Source organism: Oncorhynchus tshawytscha, linkage group LG04 (assembly GCF_018296145.1).
Source record: "Oncorhynchus tshawytscha isolate Ot180627B linkage group LG04, Otsh_v2.0, whole genome shotgun sequence".
Taxonomy (NCBI): domain Eukaryota; kingdom Metazoa; phylum Chordata; class Actinopteri; order Salmoniformes; family Salmonidae; genus Oncorhynchus; species Oncorhynchus tshawytscha.
In genome coordinates, this window is record NC_056432.1 from 53,401,446 (window position 1) to 53,417,091 (window position 15,646).

Below are 15,646 nucleotides of genomic sequence, written 5' to 3' on the forward strand. Positions count from 1 at the left end.
TGTTGAGAAATCCACCGGAAATCGCGGTCATGACAACGCCGAAAATAATTCCAAATTATGTCCATAATATCGACAGAAACATGGCAAATGTTTTTTATAATCAATCCTCAAGGTGTTTTTCAAATATCTATTCGATAATATATCAACCGGGACAATTGGCTTTTCAGTCGGAGCGAGAGGAAAAATGACTACCTCTGTCTTTTACCCAAGAATCACTCTGAGATCCCTCAGCTGGCCACTGACGCAATGTAGTCGTTTACGCTCATTCTTCAACATAAAGGCACAAAACTAGGTCAAAATGCTGTAGACACCTTAAGGAATACGTAGAAAAAGGAATCTGGTTGATATCCCTTTCAATGACCAATAGGGGTGCATAGGAACACAACGGTTTCAAAATAAGAGGCACTTCCTGATTGGATTTTCCTCAGGGTTTCGCCTGCAATATCAGTTCTGTTATACTCACAGACAATAGTTTTACCGTTTTGGAAACTTTAGAGTGTTTCTATCCTAAACTGTCAATTATATGCATATTCTAGCATCTGGTCCTGAGAAATAGGCGGTTTACTCTGGGAACGTTATTTTTCTAAAAATAAAAATAGTGCCCTCTAGTTTCAAGAGTTAAGAGCCAATGGTGACGTACAAAAAGGGGGAGTGTGAACGGAGTGACTGAACCAGAGCTGTGTGTGTCCCAGTGAGAACCAGCAGTTCCTGAAGGAGGTGGTGCAGAGCGTGTTGGAGGGCCAAGGCGTGGGCTGGCTCAACATGAAGAAGGTGCGCCGCCTGCTGGAGAACGAGCAGCTACGCGTCTTCGTGCTGAGCAAGCTGAACAGGGCCGTCCAGTCAGAGGAGGATGTCAGGCAGGAGGTCATCCGTGATGTGGTGAGTGGCTCCACCCACCCAGGTGGGGAGAAAGGAATGGGGCAAGAGAGGGGGAGAAAGAACATTTTAATTAAATAATACCTTACAATTAAACTGTGTGTGTTCTACTCTTCAGGAGATTAGCAGGAAGGTGTACAAGGGCATGTTAGACATACTGAAGTGCACCGTTTCTAGTCTGGAACACTCGTACACCAATGCCGGGCTTGGAGGCATGGCCAGCGTCTTCGTTCTACTGGAAATAGCACGCACCCACTACCAAACCAAAGGTAACGTTCAGAAAACCTATACTCGACTGAAAGTGTCAACATTTTCTCTCAAAGGACACATTCAGTCAGCATGTCATGCCCCCTCCCAAAACTATGACTTAACTATTTCCTCTGAAAAAAATGAAAGGTACTGATGCTTGATTCTTATTTGAAAGTGCTTATCAGCGTTTCATATACTCCACTTATTTAAAGGCAACGTAAGTATTGGATAGGAAAAGGAGTACAATCTGGAGAATTTCTTCTGGCAACTCATTTGAAAAGTAAGCAATATGTTTCTACAGCAGTGAGTTCTGGTTTAATCTCTCTGAGTCAGTACCGCCAACGCATGCCTCATTTTTAGGTGACTTTTGCAGTTTGTTTAAGCATTCACCGAGCAAATTTGGGTCATGAGAGCAGAAGACAAAACAACTAGGGATATGACAAACGATAACATTTAATAAAATTCCACTCAAATTCACAGTGCAGCTTCGCTGCTGCCAGCAACGGGTTGGGTCTCAGTGCGTCCCTTTCAGATGTTTAAGCATTGCACCTCTTCCACCATTACTGTACCTCCCACCTTGCAAATTTTACATTTCCTTCCTCATCTAACTTCTTAAAGTATTGCAATACAGGACTTCGCTGCTATTCCTTGCCTTTCTCTGCCTTTTTTCCAACTGTTAACGACGATGGCGTAGTGGTGGAGTCGAATACAAAATAATTGATTCCTCGACTCCATGCATGTCGAGTCACATTTCTTAGTGTTAAGATTCGACTCCTAAGATTCAATATTTTTGGAATGGAAGTAACTGATTAGTTGCCGTACTTCCGAGAACACAAACCCTTGCATCTTTCATAGATAGCTAGCAAGGGATGGAGAGAGAGGGGAGGGGCACAGTATAGGCAGGTCGGTCACTAGGCAGATAGGTCTAGTGCTATCAGCAATCAAAAGCTGTATTTCTTGGCTAGTGCATTTTTTTTGCCATATTTGCATTGACATGAAATCAGTCAAAATAACTCGGAACAAGAACTAGCTGAAATGAGTTACTTACAATTCCCCACATGGCAGTTTCTTGTCACAACTCACGGACATATGCGCATCGTTTTCGTGTCAGCTAACCCATCTATATGTCTTGGTAATCTGTTTTGCATGCCTCGCAAATTCACGAATGTAGACTAAAGTTATATTTAAATTAAATTACACAACTTTTCTAGTTAGGCTATAACACGGAAAATAATATGTTTTGTGATCACTGCACTGCTATTTTAATTATGTAGGGAGGGGGGGGACAGCAAAACAAGTTTTTTTTTTTCGGTTTGGGATTTTTTTAAATGTTAAGGAACCCAATTTCATTTTAGCGTTTAAACGTTCACGCCCCTACAAACAACTGTCTATTCTAACCTTCAAACCTCCCACTGCAACTCTATACTTTTTCTTCTCTCGTTACTATCTCTTCCCCTTCTTCCCTATTCTTCTCCCTTTTTCCTTCTTGGTGGCCCCAGTAGACCCAGAGAAGCGCAAGCGGAGCCCCAGTGACTCTGCAAGCAGCCCGGGCAGCAAGGGGAGCCCGTCTCCCCGCATGGAGGGCACCAAGCCCCCGGGGCTCCTTCCGGTTCCCCGTCTCCAACTGCCGCACCCCACCTCCGGGGGCAAAGGCACCCGCCACTTTGACACCCGGAGTCTGAACGAGGAGAATTTTATTGCCTCCATTGGTGTGTAAACCCACCCCATCCCCCCTTGCATGCACTCTGAGAGCACCCCTTGCCCCCCTGCTCACCAGTCTAAACCCTGCCCTACCCCTTGACCCACCTCTCTCCAACCAGGCAACAAGGGGCATGTTGTCCCCTTCCTTAGAAAAAGAGCTCCTTATGATATTCCATTCACTTTGACCCACACTAGTGATGTGCGCCCAATGGTCAGCATTTAAAGCTGTAAAACTCTGAAATATATTTAGAACGTAAATACGGTATGCTGGTTTGCCATAATATTTGGACACAGGTTGCATATTTGCACATCATGCAACTCAATTTGACAAATAACCACATTTGAATTCCAGATCTGGCCTTGGATAATATGTTGCTATGTGTGCGAGATTGGAACAGCCTTGAGCGGTGTAGACGTGTGTGAAATATTGCATTGAGCCCACCACCCACGGCCTGGATGTGTTGTGTCCCTCCCCACCCTTCTCTGAATGCTGAGTGCCCCTGTTTGCTGCCACCTCTCGTGGAGTCCTCCTTTGTTTGCCTTCTAGCACCTTGACTGCATGTCTTCGTTTTCCGTTGTCTTCTCGAAACTCCAAATCTGCAGTACTGTGCTAAGGAGTCTGAAGACCTGTCTCTGCCTTTACTGCAAGTTTCCTTAAAGCCCTCTGTACAAGTAGCAGCTCTCTCAGCTCTAGCATGGAGGGTGGAGCGTCACTCCCCAGTAAACAGGCCCAAGGAAGAGACTAATTTCATGCTCACCGTTAGCAAGCCACGGTTGGAGTTTAGCTTAGGGATAGGGCTAATTAACACTGAACATCGTGGAAAAGGAGCGCCGCATTGCTTCTCCTTTCGACCACCTTTCTACCTCAAATGTTACTTTGGGTCTGTATACAGGGGACAGATTCACCCAACTCCCTCAATCTCCCAACCTAAGCTCACTTCACCAGCCCCTTTTTTCTCTTTGGGAAGATGCAGCTTCAATTCTACGGAATGTCTTTTTGAGACTTGCACCCCTGCTTCTGCAACAGCTCCATTCAACCTGCTGGCTAGCTGGCTGGCCACTCCACCCCCATCCCATGCCCTTCACAAAGCCCTGCTGCCTCTGTCACCCTGGTTCTGGAGAGCCACACACTGCTAGCCAATAAGTTAGCGCCTCGGTCACAGAACATTTTAAAGGAACCCCAGTATTCCACCTTGTGTGGTTCTCCAGGACCATGGTCCAGGAGTGTTGGGTGTGTTGTAATGTTACACCTCAGTAGCAGTAACTGGCAATGGATCAAACTCTGCATACAGATAATTATGTCATAGTGTTCCATATTGCCAAGCTGAAATGTGACTACTCTCAGACATTACAAAACATCCTCTATTGTTAAAATAACAGAATTTTTTTAATGCCTAATTTTGTTTTATGTTATGGTTTATCTAATGCTCATCCTCCATACCTGCCTACTCAACCAGCTCTCTGACACTCTCTCTGTCTTTCTCTCCTTGCTTGCAATGCATCTTGGGTAGAATTGTGGAGCAGGCACCATGAAAAGGATAAGCAAAAAGCTATGGAAAAACAACAGAGTAAGATATTTTTCACACACAAAACAGACTGGGGTATTGCATAACTGCCAGCTCTTAACATTTCCACGCCCTTCTCACCACCTTTCCCCAACTTATGTTTATTAGTCACAAATTATTTAAATAGTTAATATAAGTGATCATGTTGACATGGATAATGATTCTAGGACTAGGTCTATAATCTTGATATGAGGTGTGTTCGTAATGTTTTTTTTGTGTACATTTTGGGTGAATCAAGTCTTGATATCGGTGGAATAACTGAGTTATGCTTGCATATCTCAAATCAGGAGTCAGAACATAGTGAGTCTCTTACTCTCCATAGAGATACTCTGTCATACGTTTGCCAACAACTTGTTCCATTCCTATTTCCTGAGTTGTGAAGAAGTCATTGGAAACGTAGTCTGTCAGACACATACCCAATCGTTCCCTGTTTTTCCTGGGCTCTTGAGGTTCTATCAAGGTTAAGACAGTTGTGGCATTTCATTTAGCAAATGTCCTTTTCTGGAAAATCACTACGCGGCCAAAAGGTAAATTGTACATACCGTAGTACTTTAAAAAAAAAAAATCTGATAACTGAGCCATGAATGAATACACAATAGAGTACAAACATTGCTTGCAGGTTTGTTGGCTGCATGACCAAATGTATCACAGAAGTCATGGTTACATTTGCATTGAACTATTGTAATTGACTGTACTTTCTTCCAATGTCAAGGTTTGATATCCTGGACTTCGAAATGTACAGATTGCAGGCCAGCATTTGTTTCATTGTAGTAAAATGTTCCTAGAGGTGCATTATGTGAGTCATAACAAGGTGTTTCTGCAACAACTGACTGATATATTAACAACAGCGCTGTTGTTCAATGCTTGTCTAAAAGCAAACTCGTGCAGAAAATGGTCCCCTATTTTGACTGTCCCTCAGTTTGTCTGCATGCCTAACTGCCTGAGTCTGTATGTCAACTTTGACCTCTTTTATATTGGTATCTGCCTTTGTCAATTACAGTTTGATCTACTTCAATCAATATTCCTACTAATTTTGCACTCTCCACTTGCCTCTAAATAGTCACATGCTTGGTCCTTTGAAAGCTGACCACTGGATCATGTTCATTAGGGCACACGTACCAATGTTTTGTAACCGAAAACAAACGAGATAGTATCTCTCTGTTTTGGGCTATTTACTTCTGTTTTGACCTACTGAACATGAGCTATTGTTACTTATTTATTTTATTGATATTTTTTTAATGCTTCCTGAATATAAAAAAACAACATAGCTGTTGTTGCTGTTGTTCATTGAATTCCACAACAAAAAAAGAAAGACAAGATCCTCCGGCTGAATGGAAGTGTCCCTATTTTAGTGCCAGCATTTCCGGTCAATCCCAAAGTTATGGTGTTCGAGGTCAGACACACACCAATAGTGTTTGCTGGCAGAGAGTACCTTGCACCTCTGAATGTAATTTGCAAACCGATTTCGCACCAATTTCACATGGAGAATCGTGTGAAAAGTGTCGTCAGTCAGATCGGAAGACGAACACTAAATCCACATTCAGTGCGACGTGTGCGAGCCTTTCAATAGCAGTTAGGTCACCATCCCCCCCACCTCTCTGCCAGTTGCCAATCATGTGACACTTAGTAAGGGGGCAGTGTGGAAGTGCGCATGGCACCCGTGCTGACCTCAACATGTATCCTGCAGGAGCGGAGGGGGCTAAGAAACAGCACCCTGAGCTGACCGACATGGAGGAGAAGAAGTCCCAGATCAGTGCTGACAGTGGCCTCAGCATCACCTCCGGATCCCAGGTCTGTTCTTATCCAAAGCCAGCTCTTGTAGTAACTAAGCAAACCACAAGTGGAATCTGACATTTTTCACGTCGGTTATCTCCCAACTCTGGCGCTTGGGGGCCACAATGTCTGCTGGTTCTCATTCTTGACTTTTAATCTGAGTCTGATATAGACCTGGGCAATCAGGGTTGTAGACTGAGTGTTTGGATTTTGATGACATGGACTCATGAATTAGTATTAAGGAGATGACAAAAAACAGGAGTCACTACGGCCCTTGAGAAGAAGTTCATTTCCAATGTTTCTATATGCCTCTCTCTGCTCACCTCTCTCTTTCTCAGTCTTTCTCGGTCTTGCTTTGCAGAAGAGTGACACAGAGTCTGTGACCAGCACTGAACCGCCAGTCCTTACCCGAAGCACCAGCCAGGACTCAGAGGCCAGCACAGTGGTAGGGCATAGCCAACACAGATAAGCAATCTCACCCCAATCTTCAACCCCTCTCAACCTTACCTCCGTGTAACTCATCCCAAGGACCGCTTACTCCCAAAGTGTGATTTTTATCCTTAGTCTAGTCTTACAAGGTTTACACTCAAGCTCAAGCCATACATCCCCAGCAACACTCATCGCAAACCAGGTTGCTTCCCAATCTTACTATATTCTGAGCTTGATTAATTTCTAGTCTTTGCTAACTTTGGTCCTACTCATCTCTTGTCTTGCTTTGTCTCAGCCTGGCACAATGGCTCTTGCCAAAACCGTACATGTCATACTAATCTACCTCATCCCCAGTGTTTCTTAGCCTTAGTGTAACTCAGTGATCCTCAAAAAAAAGTAGTACTGCAGCTCTCCAAGAGCAGGGTTGAGGAGTACTGATCTAACTCTTGTCTCTTTTGGCCTCAGTCGAACACATCCTGTGTGTCTTTTAGCCTTAGCCTTACTCAGTGTGAGTTCTCTGTCTCAGTATGCCTGATATTCACTAGTCTCCTGACACTTTGACCCCTGACCCTTCCAGATAAGTAACAGCTCAGGGGAGACGCTGGGAGCTGACAGTGACTTGAGTAGCACCGCTGGAGAGGGCTTGGGTGGCAGGCAAGCCCCCCACCTCAACCTTTCCAGGGGAACACTGTCCGACAGCGAGATTGAGACCAACCCGGCCACCAGCTCAGTGTTTGTGAGTAGAAAATCCTTCCTGGCTGCTTGATTCACCAGTTAATATTAGTGCAATTGTTTTGTTTTTTGGGGCATTTTCTAGATGTGCAAATGCATTCCCTGCAGGACATGAAGTCTGCCTGTGGATGTCAAACTTGTAAATGCAGGATTGAGGGGTGATTCCAATTTTTGAATGTCTTTGGCAAGATGAAATTACCCCATGATATATGTTTTGTGGTGTTTGCCCAGGGTAAGACCCAAAAGATGAAGCCTGGTGTGAAGGAGGCGAACGCTAAACTTGTGCCTGTCCAGGCTAAGGGGCCTCCCGCCCAGCCCTTGGAGGACATAAGCATGAGGATTTACCTGTGTGATGGCCTGCTGGGTATGTTCCAAGATGGCTGCTGTTTTAGAAAGGCTGTGGTTTAATATCTACTCGTGTCTTCTTTAGTCTCCCTCTGTTCAACTTTGTGGTAAAAAGTTACAGTAAATATGTAGTAGACTCAGCAAGATGTTGCAAACAAAATATTAGGTCAATTTCCACATCTAAGAGCGTTGAAGCACGAGGCTAAACGTCTCTGCTGTCTTGCATCGTGCTCATCTCATATCTGCGGTGCTGCTCGTTGTAACGTCGTCTCGCGAAGTCTACCTTTTTTAAAAGTGAATCCTTCCTATAAGGCAAAACACAGATATACACAACCAGTCAAAAGTTTGGACACGCCTACTCATTCCAGGATTTTTCTTTATTTTTACTATTTTATACATTGTAGAATAATAGTGAAGACATCAAAACTATGAAGTAACACATGGAATCATGTAGTAACCAACAAGGTGTTAAACAAATCAAAATACTCTTGGCATTCTCAACCAGCTTTTCAATTAATGCATTTCAATTAACAGTTGTGTCTTGTTAAAAGTAAAATATATTTGGATTTGTTTAACACTTTTTTTTGGTTGGTACGTGATTCCATATGTGTTATTTTATAGTGTTGATGTCTTCACTATTATTCTACAATGTAGAAAATAGTAAAAATAAATAAGAATTACTTGTTACTTTTATTTCTTATTAGCGGTATTTTTAAGCATTTCGCTGCAACACCTGTTATATTCGGCGTATGTGACTAATAAAATTTGAATGAGTAGGTGTGTCCAAACTTTTTGACTGGTTGTGTGCGTGTGCGCGTATACACTACCTTTCAAAGGTTGGGGGTCACTTAGAAATGTTCTTGTTTTTTAAATAAAACCACATTTTGTCCATTTTTAAATTAACATACACTGTATTTTTTTATACATTTTATGTTATAAATTACTATTGTAACTGGAAACGGCTGATTTTTTTATGGAATATCTACATAGGCGTACAGAGGCCCATTATCAGCAACCAGCACTCCTGTGTACCAATGGCACGTTGTGTTAGCTAATCCAAGTTTATCATTTTAAACGGAAAACACCAGTCTTAACGTCAACAGTGAAGAGGGGACTCCGGGATGCTGGCCTTCTAGGCAGAGTTGCAAAGAAAAAGCCATATCTCAGATTGGCCAATAGAATTTAAATATTAAGATGGGCAAAAAAATACAGACACTGGACAGAGGAACTCAGCCAGCATCCCGGAGTCGCATATTCGCTGTTGACGTTGAGACTGGTGTTTTGTGGATACTATTTAATGAAGCTGCCAGTTGAGAGACTTGTGAGGAGTCTGTTTCTCAAACTACTGTAGACACTCTAATGTACTTGTCCTCTTGCTCAGTTGTGCACCGGGGGCCTCCCACTCTTTCTATTCTGGTTTGGAGCCATTTTGTCCTGTTCTGTGAAGGGAGTAGTACACAGAGTTGTATGAGATCTTCAGTTTCTTGGCAATTTCTCGCATGGAATAGCCTTCATTTCTCAGAACAAGAATAGACTGACGAGTTTCAGAAGAAAGGTATTTGTTTCTGGCCATTTTAAGCCTGTAATCGAACCCACAAATGCTGTTGCTCCAGATACTCAACTAGTATAAAGAAGGCCAGTGTTATTGCTTCTTTAATCAGGACAACAGTTTTCTGCTGTGCTAACATAATTGCAAAAGGGTTTTCTAATGATCAATTAGCCTTTTAAAATGATGAACATGGATTAGCTAACACAACGTGCCATTGGAACACAGGAGTGATGTTTGCTGATAATGGGCCTCTGTACGCATATGTAGATATTCCATAAATCTGCCGTTTCCAGCTACATGTATATGTATGTGTGTGTGTGATTTGTCAAACTCTTTATCTAAAACTCTTTCTCACTATTTGACTAACACTGCATGAACTGTACTATAATGCGTGAAGGTAGGTCTGAAGTGAATGAGGTTGGGTCAATTTATTTGTCCTTTCACCCCTTCTCTCTCTGCTTTTGGCTTGCCATTAACCCACTCAGCTCTGAGCTTAACCCTCTTTGCTCTGCTGCTCCTCTTCCTCCCTGCTGCGTGTCCCGGGAACACCTTGCAGGGCGTGACAAGAGCTCCATGTGGGACCAGCTGGAGGATGCTGCCATGGAAACCTTCTCTCTGAGTAGGGCTGACATCTTTCATCTTTTGACCTTCTATGTTTATGCTTGGATGCAATGCCCACCTGGGTTCTGGTGCTCACTTGTGTATTGTCTGGTGCTTTGATGTGGTGCTTTGATCTTTACCGCCACTGGATTGCCCATCACACTGAGGGGTTTGTATTGTAAACAATGTCGCAAGGCTCCTATGAATAAGTAAACAGGAGAAAATGTCTCTTGGTTGAAAAGAAAACTTTTCAACAATCACATGGTCAGGTGTGTTGTGTTCATATGGATGTGTGTTTGTATGGGTGTTTGTTTGTTCGTTTGTGTTTGTGTGTGTGTGTGCAGTTATGTAAGGTTCTGTGGGATCATGTGTCTGTTAATGCATGTCTACTGGTGAGTGTGGGGTGACATGTCAGTGTGAAAGTGATTTTGACCTAGTGATGATTTTGTACAGTAACACTAGTTTGGTGTTTTTGTGTGCCCTTGTGATTGTGGTCATGATGTGTGTGACCTTTGGACACAGATAAGCCAGCGTGTGTTATATTTGTGTAGGTAAGGAGCGCTCTACACTGTGGGACCAGGTCCAGTTCTGGGAGGATGCTTACTTGGATGCTGTCATGTTGGAGAGGGAGGGGATGGGTATGGACCAGGGACCTCAAGAGATGATTGACAGGTACAGGTTGCCTATTAGAGTGGATCTGTATTTTTGAAATGTCAGCCATCCTTGTATAGCTGTGTTTCCTGTTTCGAGTCTGATGGTTACCACTGTTTACACAGATACTTGTCACTCGGGGACCACGACCGTAAGCGCCTGGAGGACGACGAGGACAGGCTGCTAGCTACTTTACTGCACAATATGATCGCCTACATGCTAATGGTTAAGGTGGGTCTATCACACACAATGTTTGACTCCGTAACCCCTGTATGTCAACTGCAACAACTACAAATGTTAAGATAGGTAGGCATCATATATTTCCCAATGTGTCTTGCTAAATTTGTTTGTTTGTCTGTCTGTTTCTGTCTGTCCAGGTGAGCAAGAATGACATCAGGAAGAAGGTGAGGCGTCTGATGGGGAAGTCCCACATCGGCCTCAGCCACAGCCAGGAGATCAATGAGTGTCTGGACAAACTGGCTAATTTGGTAAGAACGAACCAAGGGTTCTCTCTCTTCAATAAAATAGGAGCCACTAAGGCGGGTCAACTGTTCTACCAAGTGGCATATAGATTAAAAGTTTTATATGGTCCTTCAAGCCAGATAATTTTATGCAACACATGTTTTTAGTGTATGTGAGATTATCAGTGTTGCTGATACAGTATCTCTGTTTAACCCGCTAGAGTCTAAGCCCTGTCTAAGCCAGGAATGAAACATTTGATTTGGCATTAATTTTATTACTCATAGAAAAGCATTGAATAACATATTCACTACATGGAACAACAGTCCCCTAGAAAAATCTAAAGGAAGTTTTTTCTTATCTGAGAGATATAAGAAAGATCAGGAAATGTGTATTATAATTTGACATGTATTTAACCCCTTATTTTACTCACTAAACAGTCTCCATATATACTTCCATAGATTATTTTAAAACTGGTACTTGGGACCTTCAGATGAGGCTTGTGGGCTTCCTAGAGCAATACAACCGACATGTACAGTACCAGTCAACTTTGGACACACCTACTCATTCAAGGGTTTTCTTTATTTGTACTATTTTCTACATTGTAGAATAGTAGTGAAGACGTCAGCTATTAACTAACACATATGGAATCATGTAGTAACCAAAAATGTGTTAGAAAAATCTAAATATATTTTATATATGAGATTCTTCAAAGTAGCCACCCTTTGCCTTGATGACAGCTTTGCACACTTGGCATTCTCTTCTCTTTTTCAAAAATAAAGAAAAACCCTGGAAGGGGTAGGTTTGTCCAAACTTTTGACTGGTAGGTGTGTCCAAACTTGTTCGTGAGAGACTCACCTTTCTACAGAGGGGTCATATTACTGTGTAGCTCAAACTGTTTGGATGCTACAGACAGAAGTTGGCAGATGGGTCTGTTACAACTTCGTAGAGCAAAACGGAGAACACCATCGGGTTTGTGAGAGTCATATTTCCACAGAGGGGTCATAATAGTCTTATAGGCTAAACTGTTCAGACGCTACAAACGTTTTTGTGAGAAGGCCAGTTTTCTGGGTATCTCGTAGTCTGACAAACACCGTTCTTCTAATTCTGCCACCTTTCACCACAGATGTGGTAGGGCGATCTCGGCGGATGCGGTGGATTGAGATGCAGCCCGTGCAACAACAAAAAACATATCTCTAGCTTAAACAGATGTATTTTGACTCAGATTTATTTGTGTTAATTATATTTCCATGGGGCCTCAAATTGTAGGAGAAGGGTTAGAGTCTTGTTCACTCACATTTCAGAATGGCCGCGAGCTGTCCATCAGACCTAGCGGAAGCCGTCACATCAAGAAGCAGACCTTCGTGGTGCATGCTGGGACAGACACCACGGGGGACATCTTCTTCATGGAGGTATGAGATTCACTTTCCCGGACCTTCCTTGTGCTTAGGCCTTGTTCATGTTTTTTTTTATTGTGCCCAAGAGATGCATGAAAGCCAGACAAGAGTATCTGAATAGATCAAATTTACCAATCATTGTCAAGAACTTGTCAAAATGCTGCAATTTGTAGTTTCAGTAGATCAAGCGTTTAGCTCTACAGTAGATATCAAATAATTGCATCCTTTTCCTCTGTCCTTTTCCCCCATTCAGGTGTGTGACGACTGCATAGTCCTGCGCAGCAACATCGGCACAGTGTATGAGCGCTGGTGGTACGAGAAGCTCATTAACATGACCTACTGTCCCAAGACCAAGGTGCTGTGTCTGTGGAGACGCAATGGCCAGGAAACTCAACTCAACAAGTTCTACACCAAGAAGGTGAGCCTCTACTGTCCGCTCGCATACTGAAATGCGTCTAGCAATTATGAACACCATGATATCCGTGTTAGTGGAACCTCTGATTAAGGTGACTGTAAATGTGGTGACTTTCATGTCAGACTTTGTATAGACACTTTTCCTATTCCATAGTGCATAATCTGAATTCAAATGTTTTCCTGTCTAGTGTCGTGAGTTGTATTACTGTGTGAAGGACAGCATGGAAAGGGCTGCTGCACGACAGCAGAGCATTAAACCAGGTATGTGTGCATGTTGGCTAGACCCTTTGAGGCAGCACCAATGTATGATTGCTCTGCGTTTTGAAAATGTATAGCCCTAGGGCAATGGTATTCAAAGTCTGGGTCGGGACCCCTAGTGGAGTTGCAGAGGAATAGCAGTGGGATTGCCTAAATATATTTTTTTTAAATATATAAAAAATTGAGATTTTTTTTTTTTGAGAGTACAGATTATTGAATGGGACAATATACAAACGTTTATGAGAAAGATCATTTTAAAAATGAATGTATTGGATTCTTTTCATTTTGATAAGAGAGATGAAAATGTAATGAATTGAAGGTTATTTGTTCATGTAAAAATTGACATTTTCCAGTTTTAAGATTGGGTCATTGCATTTGTCAAAAAAATGGTGTCCCCAGAAATGCTGGCAAACAAAATGGGGTCTCCAATGAAAAGGTTTGTATACCACTGCCCTAAGGGCTAATAGCAGTTAGTAATAGTTCATAGTCTATGGAAAAGTATAACTTTAGGGTGTAGGAATAACTCTGAGTAAAGGTGAGCTCTAGATTACTGCTTTATCATCCAATAAATTCTATAACCTTTTGAGTCAATCAGCTCAGTTGGCCAAGTAAAGAGTTTACTATCTGTCATCACTAACACTTTTCAAAAGAGATGTACAGCAGAATGGATAGGGGAGGGATCCTTTGGTTTAAGCGATCTGCCCCTCTCTCCATAGGTCCAGAGCTGGGTGGAGAGTTCCCTGTGCAGGACATGAAGACGGGCGAGGGAGGACTGCTGCAAGTCACCCTGGAAGGCATCAACCTCAAATTCATGCACAGCCAGGTAGGAGGCCTGTATTACCACATACACACACATACAATATATACACACACGCACACATACACACACGCAAAACCACTTAACCTCTTTCCACCCACCTCAATTGTTCTCTTTTTCTATTTTCTTTCTCTCTCTCTCTCTCTCACACACACACACGCACACACACACACACACACAACTGTGGCTCACTTCCTCTAAGGTCCCTTTAAAAAAAAGAGAGAATAGATGGCATTTAGGGTTGTTTAGGGTTGACATTGATAAATATTTTATAGCCTACTGAATTGAGTGCAAAAGCAGAGTGCATTTTGAAGGTACTTTCAGTCACTGTTTTGATCATGACCTTAGAGGGAGAATACATTTTTGTGCTTTGTCTTTCTATGATTTATGAAAAAAGATGTTATGTTTTATTTGTGCAGTCACTAAGATGTGTGTTTCAAGAAGAAAACGCATATCCACTTAAACATTTCTGTTAAAGGCCTCTCGAGTGGCGCAGTGCTAGAGGCGTCACTACAGATTCTGGTTCAATCCCGGGCTGTGTCACAGCTGGCTGTAACCGGGAGACCCATGAGACGGCGCACAATTGGCCCAGCGTCGTCCGGGTTAGGGGAGAGTTTGGCCGGCTGGGATGTCCTTGTCCCCATCGCGCCCTAGCGACTCCTTGTGGCGTCCGGGGGCATGCACGCTGACTTCATGTCGCCAGCTGTATGACACAGGTGCGGCTGGCTTCCGGGTTAAGCGAGCAGTGTGTCAAGAAGCAGTGCGGCTTGGCAGGTCGTGTTTTGGAAGATGCATGGCTCTCGACCTTCGCCTCTTTCGAGTCCGTACGAGAGTTGCAGTGATGGGACAAGACTGTAACCAATACCAATCGGATATCACGAAATTGGGGAGGAAAAAAGGGGTTAAAAAATATAATAATTGGACATTTCAAAAATATATATAAAATATTATGTTAATACTTAGCATTCTTTCTTGTGGTGCCCAAACCTTGTCGTCTGTTCGTGTGTGTGGGGGAAGGCGAGTGTTCTGTTTGTGTTAGAGAGATTTCAGAGGTCAGAGATAAGACGGATGACCTTGTGCAAAGACTTTTCATTAATAATTGCCATTTTATTTTACTGTTCTTTTAAAGTTTTGTCCCCTTAAATTCCCTTGACCTGCATATGAAAGTTAGATGAAAAATACATCTTCAAGTATTCACATCTTTTGGGGGTTTGGCAATTCCATTTCCTTAATCAACTTGAGTAAGAATATAATTGACCTCAGTCCTCACCACTGTCACAAGTAGATATTTTTGGACTGAAAGGAAATGCTTGGATCTGAAATAACAATTATACAATTGCTCCGCCAATGATTGAGGGTCTTAGGAGTGGGCACTCATTTAATATAAGCAAAGTGACGAAACACACTGGACATATCACACTGTAGGATTGGGGCAAAAACGCATTGAATCAACACAGAATGCCTACTCATAAGGTAATACTCAATTGTAGTAGAATAGAAAATAATGTTTCTGACCACTACATTCTTTATGAAAGGACCTATCTCTTTGAACTGCTTTCTTGATTTCTTTAGATCACACAGCACACCTAATTGAAAGTTGAGGCTAGACATTGCAGTGGCCAATCGAGAGTATTTGATTGTGCCTTCTTTTTGATGCAACACTTCAACACGTTGGTCTAATTTGAGCCACCTAACAGGTTAGAACACGTTGCTATGGTTGAAGAACAGTTACATCATTGTCATCATCATATAGAATTTAACAAGGCTACAAGAGTCATAAGTTTGTAAAAACCCTTTCCCTACTACAGACACCTAACTTGCCTTTTAAGGA

The 15,646-nt window shown here is 42.6% G+C and overlaps 1 protein-coding gene across 24 annotated transcripts in view; it reads left to right on the top strand.

Moving 5' to 3' along the window:
* LOC112248989 (MAP kinase-activating death domain protein) overlaps window positions 1–15,646 on the top strand; it is an 83,458-nt gene that overhangs the window by 53,379 nt on the left and 14,433 nt on the right. For 9 of the 24 annotated variants that reach the window (XM_024418508.2, XM_024418493.2, XM_024418494.2 and 6 more), the window contains 16 exons: window positions 693–879; window positions 995–1,145; window positions 2,625–2,834; window positions 4,338–4,394; window positions 6,079–6,182; window positions 6,526–6,609; window positions 7,171–7,329; window positions 7,557–7,689; window positions 9,776–9,838; window positions 10,371–10,491; window positions 10,596–10,701; window positions 10,848–10,958; window positions 12,234–12,341; window positions 12,580–12,744; window positions 12,929–13,001; window positions 13,715–13,821. In XM_024418508.2, coding sequence (XP_024274276.1) covers window positions 693–879; window positions 995–1,145; window positions 2,625–2,834; window positions 4,338–4,394; window positions 6,079–6,182; window positions 6,526–6,609; window positions 7,171–7,329; window positions 7,557–7,689; window positions 9,776–9,838; window positions 10,371–10,491; window positions 10,596–10,701; window positions 10,848–10,958; window positions 12,234–12,341; window positions 12,580–12,744; window positions 12,929–13,001; window positions 13,715–13,821 — 1,939 coding nt within the window. The remainder of the gene's footprint in view (window positions 1–692; window positions 880–994; window positions 1,146–2,624; window positions 2,835–4,337; window positions 4,395–6,078; window positions 6,183–6,525; window positions 6,610–7,170; window positions 7,330–7,556; window positions 7,690–9,775; window positions 9,839–10,370; window positions 10,492–10,595; window positions 10,702–10,847; window positions 10,959–12,233; window positions 12,342–12,579; window positions 12,745–12,928; window positions 13,002–13,714; window positions 13,822–15,646) is intronic. The other 15 variants (XM_024418495.2, XM_042320880.1, XM_024418512.2 and 12 more) reach the window with 8 other exon arrangements.